The following is a 20,922-nucleotide window of genomic DNA, read 5'->3' on the forward strand; positions in this document are numbered from 1 at the left end:
GAATGAAGTTTTAATGAAAAAATCTTAGTAGGCTTTGCAATCTTTGTCGAAAATATTTTTGACGTTTAAATGTCAGTGTTTTTCTTATTATTATTATTGTTTTTCAAATTAATTTTTAAATAAAGTTCTATCGCATTTATGCTCGTTCACTCTACGTTTCAAAATTTTAAATAAAACAATAATTGTACGAAAACCACTGACATTTAAACGTCAAAAATATTTCTGACAAAGATTGCAAAGCTTACTAAGATTTTTTCATTAAAAATTCATTCCAACTTTGGATTAACAACCATACAGCTTAACAGTTAGTGTTTGCTTAATTATTTTTTTTCTCAGAAATTATTAAATTTTCGAAGAACATCAGAGAGACAAAAAAGGTTTAGAATAGTTTTATCTATCTAACTGAAATTTTTCCAATGTATTTATCATCTTCATAAAAAAAATCTAGGCATAAATTGAACGGGGGTGGTTACGTTTAGTAGTTTAGAAGCGTAGGTTGAAAGTACAAATAGGGTCAAAACGTGTCCTATTATGAGTTAAACATATTCCCCAAATTTCATTTTCCTAGCGTTTATGGTTTTTTAGAAAAAAAAATTAAACCAAAATTTTCCGCCATTTTTGGAGGGGTGTAGCTCCTTAGAGGAGCCGAAGTCGCCCATGGTTCATATATCAAAGTACCCTTAAAATTCACTAAAGAATCACCCCTTAAAGTTTGTTGCAGTCATTCAGATACACCCTGTATAACGAAAACTATAATCCGGTATTGAACAGTAACTTCCAAAATGTCAAAATAAATGAGATTCGATAGATTATTTAAAATCTGAAAATTAGGAAAGCCTGGAGTTCCTTCAGTCTGGTGTTTTTCCGCGTGTCTGGAAGCAGGCATTTAAGCTGGCGATCGTAGCAAAGTTATTAACTATAGACCTATATCATTATTTTTTCAAGTAATTTGCTCAAAATCGATATGTTTAGCAAATTACTTGAAAAACTTATATACAAAAGATTATTTTTCATGCTCAAAAACCAAATCGATTTCAGACAACACGGTTCGCTCTGTCGAGAGTAACTTGTGAGAATATAGCAATTACATATTACGTTCTATGGATGAATCTATCCAAGTAGACGCTATTTACACAGAGTTCAGCAAGTTCGACCGAGTTGAGCTGACTCACCGACTTGACCATAATCTGTAAATTTCAAAACTTCAACAGTTTGGTGTCGATGGCTACTTGGTCAGATGGTTAGCCTCCTATATGCGGGGAAGAACTCAAATAGTGTTAATCAAAGGACTTAAATCTAGTTCCTTTTCAGTGCCTTCGGGTGTACCGCAGGGCAGTTTTGTTTAATATTTACATTAATGATATATTTGTTGTTTTGAAAAACTCTGGATTGCAGCGTGACGTTGACGCTTTGCAACAGTACTGTGACTCGAACTTAATTACGCTCAATTTGAGCAAATGTTATACAATTTCTTTCACAAGAAAGTTGAACATAATTAAATTCAGGAATAAAAGTAAAACAACTTTTTAAAATAGCTAATATTTCGATTGTTGGTTACAATCTTCAAGTAAGTCAAGCCAGTCAAGCAACCATATTTAAGAAGCAAAAAATATATCTTACTTGTAACTGGAAGTGGCGTAAAATCTCAACATTCGTCAACAATAAATTGATCAAAAACATGTTAAAATTTAAAAAATAATCAAAATTGAATAATGAACACAATTAAAAACTCGAAAAATTTAAAAATAAAACGTGGAACAAGCAGATGCAAGACGCACGACCGTCAAATGTAAAAAAGGAAAACTTGTTTTTTTGGAGTGAGAACACAAATCCCAAAAATTCATGATGTTCATACAGTGTAAAGCAAAAATTCATCAAACAATGAACATGAAATAAATAATAAGTTTAATTTAAAATGAATCTCTAAACTTCAACTTTAATTAATTTAGCACTAATTAATTAATATAAATCTAATTAACAAACTAAAAAAAACATATCATTGGAGAAAGTTAAGGTGTTATTAGGACTAAAACCTTGTAAGTTGGGTGAATTATTGTGGTTAAACCTATCTAAGGCAAACAAATAAGCATAAATGTTGCTAAGGTTTTGAGTATCTGTTTTAAAATTTACAGCATTCTGTGTATAATTGAAGTGTACCATCTCCAAGAACAGCCTATTATGATAATTACTTTCTGAATCCAAGATTTTTACATCCCGAAAATCAAATTCATGTCCGCACTCCAAAACGTGTTGGGATAAAGCAATACTGAACTTTTTTAGTTTGCAGTCACTTGCATGTTTTGAGATTCTACTCTTCAACCACTGACTGGTCTGACCAACATACTTTCCATATCAACCCTTGCATGAAACACAATAAATCAAGTTGGATCTAAAATTGTTATCAGTCTTATCCTTAACTTTAGTAAAAAGGTTTCCTAATTTGTTATCATAACAGTCAATGATCCTTATGTTATCAAATAATTAATTAAATTCGACTATGGTCATGGGGGCGCATCGCTTATTAGAGATCTTTATGTGATATTTGACCAAAAACTTACAAATTGAGAAACACGTTGGCAGGATGGTTTCCAAAGCTTGGCGTATGCTTTGCTTTATGCTTAGAACAACAGAAAATCCTATAATCAAAGCAATTAAAGTATTATATTTTACATACGTTACGTTATTTTTCATAATGATGTTTATATATTATAATTATAAATTAAAGAACGTTCTTAAATTTTAACCTGTAAACTTGTAACACTTCGTCCTTAATTTTGTTTTACAAGTTTTTAAAACTTTAATTTTGTAAATTTGTAACTAATAATCCGATTTTCGACTTTGATATGTGATCTTTTTTAACAAAAGAAAAAGTCTCTGAAGATTGCCAAAGGCCGAAACTAAATTCTATATAAAATAAAAACAACAAAATCAAAATTTCAGTTATAATTCTTTATTTTTTAGGTTTTGAAGAAATTAAAGCCCATTTATCAAAACTTATCACATTTTAATGTTCTTTTATTATTCAACAACTCACATATAAAATATTTTAGTTAAGTACAAATTTATTGTAATTCTAATTAAATTATCTATATAACAAATAAGAGCGATTACCACTTCCTTGAGTAATTATTTTCTAATGAGCGGCTTGTTGAATAATAGCTCTCTAAAACATTTAAAAGGAAAAAATATTCCGGTAAATTAAAATGAAATCAGGTAAAATTTTTGAAACACTTACTTTAATAGGAGACAAGGCGTGAGTAATTTGTAGGCCCAAACTTCTCAGAAGTACCGCAGGTGCCGCTTCAGTAGAATACAATTTTTGTAACCCATCCAAAGCTAACATTGTAGGCACATTATGTCTTTGCCTCTTTGTCTCATATTCTTTTAAATCAAGTAAACTACCTGCCAAGAAACAAACCCTCATAAAATCACCTCAAAAGATTTCCCCAATTTACAAAAATTTTTTAACCTAATTTTCTTCCCGAATAAACGGCTTCGCTTAGAATTTCATTCAAACATTCCACATCGCCGAATCCTAAATTGACACCTTGACCTCCAAGGGGGTGCACTCGGTGAGCAGCATCTCTTTAAAAAAGGAAATAAAAAATATGTTTCAAGGTTAGTTCTCACGGCTGGTTTTTAAATCCAGCTGTTTCTCACCCCACTAAAGCAACGTTTTTACCGACGTAATTTGCCGCGTGACCGAATCCCAACGGAAAAGCAGCCCTCGATCCTTCCACGACATCACAAACACTCGGAGGTAATTGTCTCATACAATTTGGCGGCAAATTTATGAGCTTAAAGAATGTGTCTAAGATTTTGTTAGCTTCTTGAACAATATTATTTCTTTGAAACGTTTTAAACTGTTATTTCCCAATAAAAAAAAAGAAATTAATTTTAAATGATTGATGATTGTTATATCGGGAATTTCATATAACTCGCAATATATGAACGCAGTTAGAAAACTACTATGCACTTGCACTGTCTTACATAAAATGCAACATAGCTTAATAGTACAGGCATTGGGTAGTTTTGCAAAGGAAAAGTTTTACTTGGAAAAAGGTGACGTCCTTATGACAACCTTATGAGTTTTCGGCCGTCTTAAGAGACGCATGGCTAAACCCCAATGTTTCTAGTTCTAGTGTTAGTTCTACATTTAGTTCAATCAAAATATATTACAATGTAACGCTGAATAACCGTTAAAACTGGAACTAACACTAGACCTAGATCTAGAAACATTCGAATTTAGCTGCACGTCTCTTAAGACGGCTAAATCAGAATGATTCTAGTTCTAGGTCTTGTGTTAGTTCTAGTGATACTGCTAGTGCAAAACTAGAACTAACACTAGACCTAGAACCAGAAACATTCGGGTTTAGCCGTCTTGAGAGACGTGCGGCTAAACAAGAATGATTCTAGTTCTAGGTATAGTGTTAGTTCTGGTAACAGTGCTAGTGTAAAACTAGAAGTAATGTCAAATTATATTGACATGTTGCATTTTATGTGGGACTAAGTAAGTAGGTACGCCCTGATTTCTAGGGAAATATATTTTAGGATACTGCATCTTAAGTGAAATTCACTGTATTGAAATTACCAAAGCACTATTGAGTTCGTCTATAAATTGATCGTTTGGAAGTTTGAGAAGATGTTTAACATTTTCTGGTGTATTTGACCAAACTAAAGAGCTTTGTTTTGAGTTCAACTGCAAATAAGAACGTTACGTTTAACATTTTTATTTTATAAAAATGTTCTTACTGGTAATAAAGCTACTGGTCCTGTTGGTAAAAATCTTTGCCAAGCTATTGTGTTTTGGTCGGTTGTCTCGGATAATTGTAATGTTGCGACTAATCCCATTTGGTTATAATTCCATGAAACGTATTGTATGCCCATAGCTTCTCTTACTTTGGAGTTAGCACCATCACAACCTAACTGTAATTATCTTAATTTTATTATCATTTTAGTCATTGTAACAAATAATTTAGTTTTTTGTAGTAAGTGGGGAAAGAATGAAGGTGAGAATAACAATTGTAAAAATTATAAAACAAATTATAATTCCATAAAAATTGCTTAAAAATTATCAAATGTAAAATTTCAATCAAATCACGTAACAGGAAGTGGTACTTTATCAGCACATATGCTAAGAATTTGTTGTATAAATGTCCTGAAACACATATCTTGGTCATTTGCGTGCTGGGATATGTGGTTAAAATCATTCCGCGAGTAACAAAAACATTTATATAGCTAATAATTCTTTGGTGTCTGTAATGTAAACAAGATTTAACAAAGGAATCTATAATAAATAAATTTAAATACGTGAAGTTATGTTCGAATCTTTATGATAAGACATAAATAAAAATGAATGTCAACATCTGGATATAATAACGTACTCAAATTTACTAAACTACTTTTCATTTTCTTAATTTAACTCAAACTTAGTACATCCGATTTGTTGTTTTCTTACCCTAGAACATTAATCGTTAAATTTATTGCTCAATTTAACTTTTTACGTTAACATTCGCAAAGCGAATTCGCTTTCTATACCCGGAGTGGAGTGTGTTTATAATTTTATATATAGATTTGTACACATAGTAAAGTCTCGAGGAAAGAAGCTGGCCTCAGTCGGTTTCGGAGGTGCGATGAGAGAACCGTATCGTATAAAATTTTAGGAAAATGTCGGTAAGTAACAGACTATAATTAACATCGCATAAAAAGGGTAATTTACCACGTGTTGACCAAATTTGATTAAACATTTCTTAAACAAAAGACTTCCAAGAAAGTTTTAACAAGTGCAAAACCATAAAATCATTATAAACGCGAAAATATGGTTATTTTAGGCTATAAACATAGCAGTTTTGAACAACAACAGTCACATAGCTGGTAAAATTGAGGAACCAACACCGTTTTGGACCGAAGAATCTGTAGTTGAAAATGAAGATTCTGGTCAAAGTTCGATTGAAATTGATTCGGACGATTCTGATTCGCAATGTGAGATGAACGAAATGTGCAGAATAAATCAACAGATTTGGGAAGATAACGAGATTGTTGAAGATTTACACGTAAATAAATATCTCTACGATTTTTCATCTAAATTTGAATATTTATTTACCTGCAGGCTTTACCAGGTGTAGATGATCTTTTTGAAAATATTTCCAAAGATAACATAAACACGAAGGATAATTTATCCAGTGCTTTATTAATAGCTTCATGGTTGGCAAAAGATAAATTAATTAAACGTTGTTTAGATGAAGGTGTTGACCCTAATGTTATGGATATAAAAGGAAGGTAAATAAATACATTCAAAAAATGACTTTGAAAATTTAAAAAAAATAACTTTTTTTAGAACACCACTTCATTTAGCTTCTATATCGGGTGGACCAGAATGTTTAAAGATGTTAATCGAACACGGCGCCGATGTAAGAAAATGGGATCGATTATTTAAAGTAACTCCATTACATTGTGCAGCTAGTAAAGGACACATTTGTTGCGTAAAAATTTTAATTAAACACGGCGCCGATGTTAACGCAAATCTTAGCCAGAAAAGTCCGTTACATTACGCCGTTCAAAGTGAAGCCATCGAATGTATTAAAGAATTATTAGAAGCTGGTGCGCTGCCATACACTTCGCAGGTAAAGAACTCATAATTTTTTTTGTGAGTAATGAAATGTAACATCAAAGAATTATGACGAAATATCTTTCTAGAAAGACATTAACTCATCAATAAAAAAATCCTCTTGATGTGTATTATTTTTAGGTTTTTAGTGAAACTCCGTTACACGTGGCAGCAGCGATGGGTTCTCCAGAAATTTTAAAATTACTTTTAAGTTACGGAGCATCCGTTTCAGTTCAATGTGGCGCCGAAAGACAAACTGCACTTCACTTGGCAGCCGCCGATGGAGAGTTGAAATGCGTTGAAATTTTATTAGATTCTGGAGCGGACATTGAGTCAAAAAATCGAAAACATCAAACTCCTTTACATTTAGCGACGTTATACCAATCAACGGAAATTTTAGAATTATTATTAAAACGAGGAGCTAGTCCAAACGCCCGAGATATCGATGGGAGGACACCTTTACACACCGCTATTGTTAAATTTTCTCGTTCTTGTGATATCCCCAAAACGCTATTAAATGCAGGAGCAGATGTTAATCAACCAGACATTTATGGTTACACTCCTTTACATCTCGCCGCATTAAACGAATTCTCGCAATGTGTAATGTTGTTATTGAGCTTTGGAGCAAATATGACTGCAAGAACAAATGGTGGAATATCAGCTTTAACATTTATAACAAGAAGAACGCCGGATATAATTCCGAAATTTCGCGCTAAATTAGACACTTCGATTCGATTGAACGATCACGAGATAGGCGACGTCGATTGTGAATTAAAATTAAATTTTAAGGTTCTAGTTCCATCCGTGGCAAACGGTGAAACTGATTTACTGTTAAACTTCATTGAAGTGGGACACAAAGAAATTTTAATGCATCCGTTATGCGAGACGTTTTTATTTTTGAAGTGGAGAAGAATAAGAAAATTTTTCTTATTCAGTTTATTTTATCACGCTTTATTCGTTTTTTTGTTTACCGCTTATATTTTAGGGGTTTATTTAAAAGGTTGCGTTATTGAAAAAGTAAATAATTCAACAACAAATGATTCAAATAAAGATATTCCTTGTGAAATCCCAACTTCATTAACAATCGTCGCTTATTTCTTAATAATATTAAATTGTATGTTAATGGGAAAAGAGATCTTTCAAATAACACACAGTTGGTTAATTTATATTAAAGAATGGGAAAATTGGTTGCAATGGTTAATTATAATCAGCGTTTTTTGTTGTGTATCGCCTCATTCGAATGATTTAAAGTCAGATTTAAGCGAATGGCAACATCACGTAGCAGCCATTAGTATCTTTTTGACATGGCTTGAATTGATGATGATTGTAGGAAGGTTTCCCATTTTTGGTCTTTATATTCAAATGTTTAAAACCGTTTCAGTAAACTTTTCAAAATTTCTTATGGCGTATATGTGGTTAATTATGGCTTTTGGACTTAGTTTTGGTGTTCTCTGTTCCAATTATAAAGCATTTAAAAATCCTGCTTATGCTTTATTAAAAACAATCATTATGATGTCTGGTGAATTAGAATATGAAGACGTTTTCTTTGATGAAGACGCTCCTATAATTCATCCTTACACAGCGCATCTTATGTTATTACTTTTTGTGGTTTTAGTGACGATAATTCTTGCTAATCTTATGGTGGGTTTAGCCGTTAGCGATATACAAGGTTTGCAAAGAAGCGCGGGTTTGGATAGATTGGTTCGTCAAGCAGAATTAGTTGCGCATTTAGAAAGTATGTTATTTTCAAAGTTATTGTATTGTGTTCCGCGCAGATTATTAGCTTGTTTACATAAACAAGCTTTATTGATGAGATCTGATTATGATTGGGCTTTGTATATTAAACCAAACGATCCGAGAGAACAAAAAATTCCTAAAGAAATTATTAAAAGTATTTATAAATTGGTTGTAGGGAGAAAAGATAAACAAAAACGAAAAAGGAGAAGTAATAAATCGAGATGTGGCGATAAAGAATTAATTTCTCGAGTTAATTCAAATACAAGTTCCATATCTAGAGAAAAAATGTAAATTTATATGTTGTTTTAATTAAATGTTTTATACACAAATTATTGTGCTTACCAATAAATCACAAGTAAAACTCTTTCCTGATTCTAATTCCACACAAACCAAATCATCAATGTTCATACCTAAGTTACATTTTTTTACTTTAGCTTCATTAATTATATTAATGTTAGGCAATGATTTTGTTTCTTCCATAACAGCATGTAACAATAAATTATTCTCAACAATAAAAGCTACTTCTTTTTTCATATCATCCTCCTCAAACTCAATCATTGAGTCTGATAAGGCATCCCAAACTTGTAATTTACAGACAGGTCCATATCGGACACTTTCAATTCGTTTCCAAGCCCCAATTCTAGTTAACAAGCTTTTTGTACTTGGATTCAAGGCAACCACTCGATTACTATATTTTTCTGAAGGTGTGTATTTGATTTCTTTGGAACCTTCGAGAAGGAGCACCTTATTATTTGACAATTTCGGATTTTTACCTGCGAAATAATTAAATTAAAAAGACTTATTAAAATATGTATTGAAAAATTACCTAAAGTACATGCCAAAGTTGTTCCAACCATTCCACCACCGGCTATTATTATATCATAATGATTTTCAGTTGATGTAGATAAATTTTTCATTGTAGAAAATGAAGCGTTTCTCGTTGCAAGAAGTTGACGATAAAAATTTAACATTTTTGGCGAATACATTGTTTTTGAATGTAGTTTTAAGAAGCAAATTAGTTTAAATTATTAAACCTAATACGTTGAGGTTATGTTATTTTTGACAATATAAATAAATTAAGTAGAATTCTGTTTTAACGTCGAATTTGAAAGTTATTAAGATTGCGTGTAGATGGCGACGTAGTCGAAATGGAGTTTTGGGAAATCGTATCTTAAGAACGAATGGAGATATCATCATGAAATAAAGAACATTTTAAAGGAAATTTGACGAAGATTTAATGTGCCATAAATAATTTCTTATTTTCCATAAATAAGATGATTTTTTTAAATCAACTTGGCAAAAATTGTATCTCAAGAACTAATTGAGATATCATTATGAAATAGAAAGCAATTTAGTGCAAATTTACTTCAAATTTCAGGCGTCAGACATGGGTCAGTATGTAATTGATAAATGTAGGAATTGTAGTTTGTGTAAATGAGAAAGTAAAAATGAGTCATATCTTAAACTTTTTTTAAATATTTCTGTTTAGTCATTCTTACTTAAAATACCAGGTGATATTTTCTAAAATTCCAATTATAACTAACACTATTAAAGAAAAGCTCCTGGTAACAACATATCGATTAGCCTGCATGTTGCTATGGTGTTACTTTTTAAGGTCAAAAGCACACGAACTTCCAATAGCTAACAAAACCTATCTGACGCTATGTCTGACCATACGAGTGCAGTTTTTAATAATTCCTGTTTAAAAATTCCTAGAAATCCCGTAAATAAACAACCGTTTCCCGTTTACGATCAAAAGTTTATACATCACTTGGAAAACCAAGCGAGAAAGCTAAGTTTGGAATCGGACTGTTTAAATATTAATAATAAATCGAAAGGCGCATCTGAAAAAACTTTGAAATCGTTTATCGAATTTTACGATAGTATACCAGATTACGACGAATTAAATCATTTATCGAATAAAGAATTTTATAGGAGATTAGAAATTTTAAAAGAAAAACAAAGAGATTATTATGAATACCTTGATAGAAATGGAGATTGGATTGATGAATACAAAAATTTAAATAACGATGAATGTAAACGAAAACATTCAAATAAATCAATTCTTAACGTACACAAAGAAGATAATGAATCGATATCATCGTGTGAAAAAGATATAAAACCACCTTCGAGGAGATCTGTAAGGATTGAAAGTCCGTCAGAAAAATTTAGTCCTGAAGAATCACCGGATTTACCATATTTCCGATCAAAATCTAGGGCAAACGTTTCATCTTCTGCAGGATCAAAGGGGCATAACACGACAAACGATTCGTTTTGGGATTTTTGCAGCGTTGATGAATGTCCTTTTGATCAAAATTTAACAACTCGTAGTGCTCCAAATAGTCCTTGTAAATCTAAATTTGGATTAAATGATGGAATAACAATTCCAAAACCATTTGAAATGACTGTCAGGTATTAAGTTAACAAAAAAAATTTTACCGAAAGTAACATTTTTTTTAGAGATGAAGAAAACAAAATTGTCGATGATATTATGGTAAAAACAAAAAAGAATAAACGAGAAGAAAAACATGAAATGTTTAGGGCAAATCCGGTCCCAATTGAATCCCAAATTCCTTTATTCGATAAAATAATGTCTGATCAAGAGAAGAGGAGGCAAAAGATTAAAAAGAAAAGTAAAGCGGCTTTAAAGGCTCAAATGAGACCTTTTTCGTTTACAAAACGAGATGAAGAAATTCAAGCGATTACTAGAAGGTTATCGAAATCTTCTCCCTGTATATTTCTTGAATCAACCCCGGTTAAATATAAACCATTCAAGGCTAAACCAATTCCAAAACATATTTTTAGTGATTATATTTATCAAAAAATGAATGAGGATGAATTTTATAGGTAAAAATCTGCTAAAGACTTCGTATTTGTTTGGACCTTCTTGTATAAAGTTATAAATAATCATGTATTAATTACGAATTCTTCTAGAGCGCTTCAAAAAAAAATTAGATCAGAAGAAATGCTAAAAGCTTCCTCGTTACCACCATCGATGGCTAAACGAGAAACAAAAAGACCAAAATACATTGTTTGCCCAAGATCTTTTAGGGATTTCGATATTGATCAAAGAGTTGTAGAAAAAATAATGAGGGAAAAAATTAATAATGATGGCGAGAATATAACGAACCTTGAAAGAGAATTGGAAGAGTTAGAAAAATTAGAAAATGATTTTTTAAGAAAAAATCCAAAAAGTTATAAATCAAAAAGAAAGTTGAAAGTAATTAATTACTTTTTTATGATAAACTATTTTTTATGATACCTTTTTAGAATAAACATAACAGGCAATGTTCTTCCGCTGAAACTAAAACAACCAATAGATCATTTTCGGCAATGGACGCGGTAAGTAGATCAAATCTTGCAGCCGTTTTAAGAATACAAACTGCAAGACGAAAAATGGAACTAGAAATGTGTAAAAAACTGGAAGAGGTTAAACTTCGCGATGAAGCGCGATGGAAAGAAAAAGTGATGAGGAAAAAACCGGTTTGGCAAGAGCTCCAATACAGTCATGAAGAAGATTTAGCGATGCGTCTCCAATTAAGGAGAGACGAAGAAAAACTTAGAAACGAAGAACACAAACATAGGATGCAAATAATGCTTGGACGGGTTAAGCAGCAACCTACTTTATTCGAAAGACAATCAAAGGTACATTAAATTAGTAAAATTACGCATCAAAATAGTAAAATTAATTAAAATAGCTTAGGAACTCGAAAACTAGAGAAGAATTGCTGGCAAATTTGTATAAAGATTTGAGAAATTATTCTTCAAATTCCAGTGATGTTTCTGATAGAAAGTGTATTGAAACTAAGGATGAAGCTATTCAAGCTCATTTTGAAGATTTTTTCGATAAGGAGGGGGAAGGTGCAATTTTAAAAAAGAGTAGTTCTAGAAAAAAAATTGATGAATGTTTATGTCAATGTGAAAATTAATTCGTTAATAAAATCAATAAAAAATACAGTGAAGCAATCTAATATAAAAATAATATAAAAGTAAATATTGTAATCTTTCCATTTTATGGTTTTACATTATCCATAATCCATTTAGTGTATGATGACAGTCTTGTGTATATACCTGGATAAAATTGTCCGCATCGTGCTGGTCCATATGAAACCAATCCAACTTGAACGGTTTTGATGACACCATTAACATTTACAGCTGTCATAATAGGACCACCACTATCTCCATTACAAGAATCTTTACCGTCTTGTACACTAGTACAAAGTTGTGAATCAAAAATTGTAACAGGTACTTGTTTTATACAGACATTATTCTCTTCATACGGAACTGCTGCTTTAAGAAGTACCGAACTGGGTCTACCTAAAATTTTTTAATGATTAAATGTAAATATTAATTTAGGAAATATTTTTTACCATATTCGGTGCGTCCCCAACCAACAACGAGAAGATTTTTTAGTGATTTAGGTGTTAGACTTTCGGTTATAGGTAAACAAACAGGTTTAACCGCCTCTGAAAAATTATAAAATTTTTATCCCAATATTATGATTAAAAAAGTTTATCTCACTATTAAATACAGCATCTTTTCGTAAACGAATCAACGCTATGTCGAAACCCAATGTTGCAATTTGGTAGCTTGGATGAATTGTAGCGTCCGCTTTGGTGACATCAAAATCTTGATGTGGAGGAGCACACGTCGTTACTCCTCTTATTGTAACGCAATCAACTGGGGTTAAAAAGTCGTATTCTCCCAAACGTACACCGATGCTAAAAATGAATAAGTTTTATAATGAATTGTGATGATAAAGGTTTAAGAAATACAGATTTGGTGTTATACAATGAGCTGCCGTTAAAACATATCTTTTATTAATCAACGATGCTCCACAACTATATGGAATAGCTTTTTCTGAAACGATTAAATTTATTATTATCCAATTTTATGTTAAGTATCTAATATCTTACTGGATACGTATTTAAGCGCAGCCTGCCAAGGAAATTCTAACAAATCCGCTCTATCACCGTTTGTAATTCTAACAAGAGCTTCAGCTTGCCCGCAATCCACTGTTGGTAATAAACTTGCATTGTTTGATTGAGGAAGTGTCAGCGTGTTTGGACAACATACTTTTGTTGTCGTTCCGTCGTAACCGCAAAAATATTTTTGTAATTGAAGTCTTATATCGGTTGTTATTGAGTTGCCATTGATAATATTTATTATTGGCTGACAATCAAGAATGTTAATACACCGGCCGATTTCGCCAGTGGGTGTTATACACGTTGATTCTTAAAAAAAGTTTTATTTATATTTCAACAGTTTTTTTATGACTCGTTGCATAATTTTAAGCACATGGAGAGTATCTCAACTCAACCTGGTTAATGCCAGTTAGTGATAAATGTAGATATCTCAAGACAATGTATCAGGTGTTGAACACTGAATGATAATTGGAAATTAATTGAAGAGGTAAAAACGGGCATCTTTTAAAAGATAAACACAAATATTTAGAAACAGGTATTTGTAGTAGGATTCTCCACCGTTGAAAACATTTTAGAAAGCGTTATAAAACGTCTGGTTCTTAATCAAAACGGTAGGTATACAAAATCCCCTATAAAAACTCTCGAAAAATGGTTTTATTGATTTCAAAAAATTCTTCAAAAACTTCACGAACTTTATAGCTACACCACATATAAGTTGACCATGAACTAATGATATTTTATTATAAAATACCTACAGGCAAGGAAAGCCTTCAAAATAATTAGTCGCTGTTTACATAATTTTGTTTTTTGGGAATGCGTTGAACTCTAGGAGAATTAACAAAATCTTATGATTAATAATATTGATTTATTATTTAAGAAATTTAAATTATTCAATAAGATAATTACCTTCTACACAATTAAAAACTTAATTAAAAAGTAGTTAGGGTCAATGAAATTTTGATTGTAATACTATGTATGTATATTAAAATTATACCGTGAGTCACAAAAATACCTTGTATGTGTAATATATTTAAATAGTACGTTACTTACGTTGTATTAACTGTGATTTTGAATGAGATATGAAATAACACAATAAAAGCGCAATTAAGTTTGTTTTTAACTCCATGATTATTTTCGAATCAATGTTACAGAATCTCGAGTGGACGTTGTTTATATAGCGAAGAACCTTGTAGGAACGCTTGCAAAAAACCTGTTTTAAAAGAATTATTTTTTTCCGTTTTACACCAAACTAATTTGACTAGGACGTTAAAACCGGATAGTTAATGGATACAGATAAGGTATTCGTATTAATACTTATTTATTATCAAATTATACAAAAATTCCAGGTTTTTGAATGAATAAATAACACAAAACCTTCCTGCATAATTTCACTTTTATTATAATTTCATAAAAAAAATTACAAAAATTAAATTTAAGATCTAAATATTATCAAGTCAAGGATACAAGCGTGATAAAAAGTGGTAAGCATATTATAGAAAGAACAATTTTGAATGTTGAGGTTAATCTGGAAAATGAAAGAATGTAACAGCGAGAAACCAGTAGTAAGAACTTGTTTTATACAGGGTGTCTCAGCGAGACCGGTCATTAGACGTTTCTGGGGTTCTGGCCAAACAAAAAATTTGAGAATACAGACTTAAGTGTTATCAATTACGTTTTCTTCATCTAAAATATTTTCAGAATTCTAGCACTTCCGGTTATACCGGAAGTCGCCACCTACTTTATTTGTTTAAATGGAACACCCTGTATATTTTTACATATCTGGATTTGTCTGTTTTGAAGGTTTATAAATAACTTTACTTTCTGCAATTTGAACCAGCAATTCTCGAGTTATTCGAATTTTTCTAGAAAAATTTGCTCCAGCGGCATTTGGAAGCACCATAACTTCATTTTTTAAATGGCACCCCCCATATTTTATTACTTAGTCGTCTTCGGCGTCTCATTTTACATCTTTTATATTCCATATGTCCTATGCCTAACATTAATAGTTTGAGAAATAATTAGGGTTTTTTGAAAAATGCTCACATATCATATGGATATTAACCTTGTGTGCCATGGAAAACAAATGTTTAATGACTTATTGATAAACGTCAAAGTCTAATTAGGATGTTTGATGCTTGTGAGTCTAAAACCAGTTAATATGGATATTAATAACGTAAATAATGTTTATACAAATGAAGAAATCCATAATTTATTTTTTGTGCACGAAAAGTGCGACAAAGTTCTTAGTAGAACTTGCAGAATGTTTAATGAAAATTATCCACATTTATCTCCGATGACAAAAGGTAAATTTAGAGGAATAGAAGCAAATTTTTTGCATTTTGGACGAATTAATCACGTGTTAAACTGACCAAAAAATTTAGTAGATAATGCAACGGAAGAGGTGAATACCTTGGCTTATTTCGAGGCCAGTCCCAACACCTCTATTCGAGCTGCCAAAGAAGATCTGAGAATCATACTACGAACTTTGTCGCGTTTTTCATGCAAAGAAAATAAATTAAGAATTTCTTGATTTGTGTAAATATTACTTTCGTTATTGTTATCGATTTTAACTCGTTTCAGTACTAATATTAAGGGACATAACAGATAATTATTAGCTCACATGCATCAAGTGACGTAAACAAGTGAGTCTTTGACAAGAACTCATTGAGAAGGCTTGTTTTTCATGGCACACTAGGCTAAATATCCATATGATATGTGTGCATTTTTCAAAAAACCCTAATTATCTCCCAAACTATTAATATTAGGTATGGGCCATATGGGATATAAAAGATGTAGAATGAGACATCGAAGACGATTAAAAAATAAAATATGGGGGGTGCCATTTAAAATAATGAAGTTATGGTACTTCCAAATTTTGAAAAGTTAACGTGCCATAGTAAAGTGATCAAACGTTCTAGACCGCAGTTCTCGGCACCAAAACATACTCCATCATGTTGCTTAAGCATGTTCTCAATCCTAAATTGATATCCCAAAAATGGAGTGTTTTCTGATTTTTTGAACAAATGTCTGCTGGAGCAGATTTTTCTAGAAAAATTCGAATAACTCGAGAACGACCGAATCAAATTGCAAAAAGTAAAGTTGTTTGTAAACCTTGAAAACAGACAAATCCAAATATGTAAAAATATACAGGGTGTTCCATTTAAAAAAATAAAGTTGGTGGAGACTTCCGGTATAACCGGAAGTGCAAGAAATCTGAAAATATTTTAGACGAAGAGATCGTAATTGATAATACTTAAGTCTGAATTCTCAAATTTTTATTTTCGCCAGAACCCCAGAAACGTCTAATGACCGGTCTCGCTGAGACAGCCTGTATATGAATCTGTATTCTTTGATTATCACCAAGGACGCCACTATGATAACGAAGATATAACACAAAATTAGGATTTTATATTATCTAAAATCCATTTGGTGTATGAACTTAATCTGGTATATACGCCTGGAAAATCTTTTCCACAACGTTGTGGTCCATACGATACTAATCCAATTTGAACAGTTTTGAGGCGCCCATCGACATTAACAGCTGTCATAATTGGACCACCGCTATCACCACTACAAGAATCTCTACCATCTATTTCACCAGCACAAAATTGATTGGCCTGAATCCTAACTGGTAATATCCGATTACATACATCATTTTCTTGATATGGAATCGAGACTTTAAGAAGAACCGTACTAAACTTTTCTAAAAATATATTTAAGTATATTCATTTCTTTATAAGTATAACACCGGCGAGACGATAGCAACAAACCGCCCAGCAACAAACTTTTTCCTTTATATTTCCACCTACTTCTAGGGCCCATATCTTCGTTATCTAGAAAGATAGCGAAAAACCAAGCACACGGTTGGAAAGCTTGGTCTTCTCTCTATCTTAAACCGAGTTTTCGTCCGCCGATATGTTGATAATGAGACCAAGAAAAAATAAGAAACGTCGCGCTGCCATGAATTTTTGCCCAAGCGGTTAAACCACGCTTGGATCAATAACTCTCTTATATGACGGGGAGAAAACTCTAGAACTATGTTCATCTTATGGGAAATTTTCTACTCTTTTCAACGGTATATAACACATCTCAATCACACGTTTGCACAATCGTTTTTCAGCCCAGCAACAAATTTTTCCCTTGTATTTCAGTCTACTTTTCGGGCCAATATTTTAGTTATCTAGAAAGATAACGAAAAACTAAGAACACGTTTGGAAAGCTTGGTCTTTTCTCTATCTTAAACTAAGTTTTCGTCCGCCGATATGTTGCAATAAGAGCAAGAGAAAATAAGAAACGTCGCGCTGCATTTAATTTACCTCAAAATTACCAAACTTCACGGCCTTGTGCAGCCGTTACCGGATGGAAACTCAATAAATGGTTTACATATTCGGAAAGAGCTGACCTTGGACTATCTTATTCCGAGTTTTCGTCCGCCAATATCTATCAGCGTCTATAAGAAAAACGCACCTGAAAAAGCCCCTACTGATGAAACCACGCATATATTTCTTAAATAACTTTCCTATTTGACAGGGGGAAAACTCTACAACTATATTCAGCTTATGGGAAATTGCTGCTCTTTCCAACGATGTATGACACACCGGGATCACACGTTTGCACAATCCGTTTTTGTAACTATGAACTACCTAAACCACGAATTTTTGCCGCGGCTAAACCACGCTTCAGGTCAATAACTCTCTTGTATGACGGGGAGAAAACTCTAGAACTATATTCATCTTATGGGAAATTTTCTGCTCTTTCCAACGGTGTGCCACGCACTTCGCTTACGCGTTTGTATACGCGTTTTTTAAATTGATGAACTGAGTTAAAATGCAAAGGTTGGTAACGTTACCAGATTCAAAACCAGCAAAATACAATTCAACAATTCGAGTTTAAAATCGCTTGAAATAATCTTTCCGTTTTGAACAGTTTAACATGTTTCTAAACGTAAAACTAAAACTAGAACTAACACTAGCACTATCACTAGAACTAACACTAGACCTAGAACTAGAACTAGAAACCTTCGGGTTCGCTTCCAACTTGTTTTCTGAAGAAGGTTGCGACATGGCACCCGAAACGTCAAACATTTGTTCAAAAAGCTCACGGCTCAACCCGAAAGTTTCTAGTTCTAGGTCTAGTGTTAGTTGTAGTGATAGTGCTAGTGTTAGTGTTAGTAAAAGCCTTCGTACTTATATGTTTTTAAACGGTTTTAAATAAATTAAGAGTGAATGAAAAATTATCTGTTAATATGAAATGAAGTTAGGATTCTCTCTCGGGTAAAACTTTGCTCCAATTTTTCCTTCATCAAATAAGAAAGTTAGGTTGTCTTTCAGGTGCGTTTCTTTTACAGACGCCGGCGAATATTGACGGCGTCTGTAAATGAAAACTCGAAATAAGACAGGCCAAGGTTAGCTCTTTTCGAATATGTAAACCGTTTGTTGAATTTCCTTCTGATAACGGCTGCACAAGGTTTAAAGTGGGACAATTTTGAGGTGATTTAAATGAAAAGACCAAACGTACCAACCGTGTTATTTGTTTTTCGCTATTTTTCTAGTTAACGAAAATATTGGACCAAAAAGTAGACGGAAATACAAGGCGAAAGTTTGTTGCTGGGCTGAAAAACGATTGTGCAAACGTGTGATTGAGATGTGTTATATACCGTTGAAAAGAGCAGAAAATTTTCCATAAGATGAACATAGTTCTAGAGTTTTCTCCCCGTCATATAAGGGAGTTATTGACCCAAGCGTGGTTTAACCGTGGCAAAAACTAGTGGCAGCGCGACGTTTCTTACTTTTTCTTGGTCTCATTATCAACATATCGGCGGACGAAAAGGTTTAAGATAGAGAAATGACCAAGCTTTCCAACCGTGTGCTTAGTTTTTCGCTAGCGTTATAAATAACAAAGATATCCGTCCGAAAAGTACATAGATGGAAATACAAAAGTAAAGTTTGTTGCCAACTGTAGGCTCCTTTTCAGGAGCGTTTTCTTGACAGACGCCGACAGATATTGACGGACGAAAACTCGGAATAAGATAGTCCAAGGTCAGCTCTTTCCGCATATGTAAACCATTTATTGAATTTCCGTCTGGTAACGGCTGCACAAGGCCGTGAAGTTTGGTAATTTTGAGGTAAATTGAATGCAGCGCGACGTTTCTTATTTTTTCTTGCTCTTATTATCAACATATCGGCGGACGAAAACTCGGTTTAAGATAGAGAAAAGACCAAGCTTTCCAACCGTGTGCTTAGTTTTTCGCTATCTTTCTAGATAACGAAGATATGGGCCCTAGAAGTAGGTGGAAATATAAAGGAAAAAGCTTGTTGCTGGGCGGTTTGTAGCTATCGTCTCGCCGGTAAGTATAATTATATTTACCGTATTCGGTGCGACCCCAACCGACTACAAGCATATTTCTAAGATCATCAGGTGTGTGATCTTTGTTTATTGGCAAACAAATTGGTTTAACAGCGTCTAATTAGGAAATTTGAGATATTATTTTTATTGATTATATTTATTAATATCTTACCATTAAACACTGCATCTCTTGGTAAACGAATTAATGCTATATCATAACCTGTAATTGCGGTTTTGTATTGAGAATGAACTGTTACGTCCGATCGTGTGATATCAAAATCTTGAGGGGGAGGAGCGCAAATTGTGCTATTTCTTATTTTGATACAATCAGTTGGCGTTAAAAAGTCATATTCACCTAAACGAACGCCAATTCTAAAAAACACGTTAATGGTAATTACATTAAAATTATAACAAAAACTTACAAGGTTGGTTTTATGCAATGAGCCGCTGTTAAAACGTATCTTTTATTAATTAAAGTTCCTCCACAAGAATATGGAATAGTTTTTACTGAAACATTTAAAATAAATTAATAAATATATATTTGAAGATTTTTTATATTTTACAAGATACGTATTTTAGCGCAGCTTGCCAAGGAAATTCTAATAACTCCGCTTTTTCCCCGCTAGTTATTCTTGCCACGGATACGGCTTCCCCGCAATCATCTATTGGTAGCAAATTTTCAGCATCATCCGATTTAGAAAAAATTTCCTTATTTGGACAACATACTTTAATTGTCGCTCCATCAAATCCACAAAAATATTTTCTTAATTCAACTTTTAATTCGTCCGTTATCACTTCTTTATTGAGTATGATCATTATTGGTTTACAATCAAAAATGTTAATACACCGACCGCTGTCACCAGATGGATTGATGCATGATGGTTCTTAAAATAAAATAAACGATATAGTTAATTGTTTAAATTAAAATAATGCACTTACGTTGAAACTGTTGAGATTTTGTGTTAGATATAAAACAAAGAAATAAAATCGCGAATAATTTCATTTTCAACTGGGTGATGAGAATCTCACACTACTTCTAATAGAAGCAACGTTTGATTATATACCTACTTGCGCACCTTCCATGGGAATTTTTACAAAATGCATATTCATTTTATTGCCTATTTTATTCTTTTACATATTTCAAAATTTGACGTGATAAACAGTTCTTGAGAATAGTTCAATGATGTCATTTACTACATATTTGATTTGAAAACCACTAGAATTAGTGATCGATTTATTGATAATGGACATGTAATAGGATAATTGAATTGCTAAATTATACATAACATCCCAGTATACGGATTTATA

General features: G+C 32.4%; 5 protein-coding genes across 5 annotated transcripts; 1 reads left to right on the forward strand and 4 right to left on the reverse strand.

Annotated features, from left to right (window-relative positions):
* Nucleotides 1-2,983: 2,983 nt before the first annotated feature.
* On the reverse strand, nt 2,984-4,960 carry LOC111415045 (ubiquinone biosynthesis protein COQ6, mitochondrial). Its single transcript, XM_023046537.2, has 6 exons — nt 4,753-4,960; nt 4,592-4,699; nt 3,661-3,863; nt 3,470-3,585; nt 3,236-3,402; nt 2,984-3,163 (listed from the first exon to the last, which is right to left on the reverse strand). The coding sequence occupies exons 1-6, from the start codon at nt 4,885-4,887 to the stop codon at nt 3,134-3,136; spliced, it is 759 nt and encodes a 252-aa protein (XP_022902305.2). The 5' UTR covers nt 4,888-4,960; the 3' UTR covers nt 2,984-3,133.
* A 207-nt stretch (nt 4,961-5,167) lies between these two features.
* Nucleotides 5,168-12,273, forward strand: LOC111415044 (uncharacterized). Its single transcript, XM_023046536.2, has 10 exons — nt 5,168-5,673; nt 5,832-6,053; nt 6,110-6,279; nt 6,338-6,623; nt 6,749-8,632; nt 9,996-10,756; nt 10,805-11,191; nt 11,279-11,564; nt 11,615-11,989; nt 12,043-12,273. Exons 1-10 carry the CDS (start codon nt 5,668-5,670, stop codon nt 12,271-12,273), a joined length of 4,608 nt encoding a protein of 1,535 aa, XP_022902304.2. The 5' UTR covers nt 5,168-5,667.
* On the reverse strand, nt 8,105-9,530 carry LOC139430538 (ubiquinone biosynthesis monooxygenase COQ6, mitochondrial-like). The gene is made up of 2 exons (XM_071197662.1): nt 9,171-9,530; nt 8,105-9,117 (listed from the first exon to the last, which is right to left on the reverse strand). Exons 1-2 carry the CDS (start codon nt 9,328-9,330, stop codon nt 8,663-8,665), a joined length of 615 nt encoding a protein of 204 aa, XP_071053763.1. The 5' UTR covers nt 9,331-9,530; the 3' UTR covers nt 8,105-8,662.
* On the reverse strand, nt 12,228-14,461 carry LOC139430537 (serine protease grass-like). Its single transcript, XM_071197652.1, has 6 exons — nt 14,320-14,461; nt 13,261-13,578; nt 13,120-13,204; nt 12,866-13,065; nt 12,715-12,810; nt 12,228-12,661 (listed from the first exon to the last, which is right to left on the reverse strand). Exons 1-6 carry the CDS (start codon nt 14,393-14,395, stop codon nt 12,357-12,359), a joined length of 1,080 nt encoding a protein of 359 aa, XP_071053753.1. The 5' UTR covers nt 14,396-14,461; the 3' UTR covers nt 12,228-12,356.
* Nucleotides 14,462-14,644: 183 nt separating this feature from the next.
* On the reverse strand, nt 14,645-20,917 carry LOC111415079 (serine protease easter-like). Its single transcript, XM_023046570.2, has 6 exons — nt 20,554-20,917; nt 20,178-20,498; nt 20,037-20,121; nt 19,787-19,986; nt 19,636-19,731; nt 14,645-16,972 (listed from the first exon to the last, which is right to left on the reverse strand). Exons 1-6 carry the CDS (start codon nt 20,615-20,617, stop codon nt 16,668-16,670), a joined length of 1,071 nt encoding a protein of 356 aa, XP_022902338.2. The 5' UTR covers nt 20,618-20,917; the 3' UTR covers nt 14,645-16,667.
* Between the last annotated feature and the right edge of the window lie 5 nt (nt 20,918-20,922).

Source organism: Onthophagus taurus, chromosome 7 (assembly GCF_036711975.1).
Source record: "Onthophagus taurus isolate NC chromosome 7, IU_Otau_3.0, whole genome shotgun sequence".
NCBI lineage: Eukaryota > Metazoa > Arthropoda > Insecta > Coleoptera > Scarabaeidae > Onthophagus > Onthophagus taurus.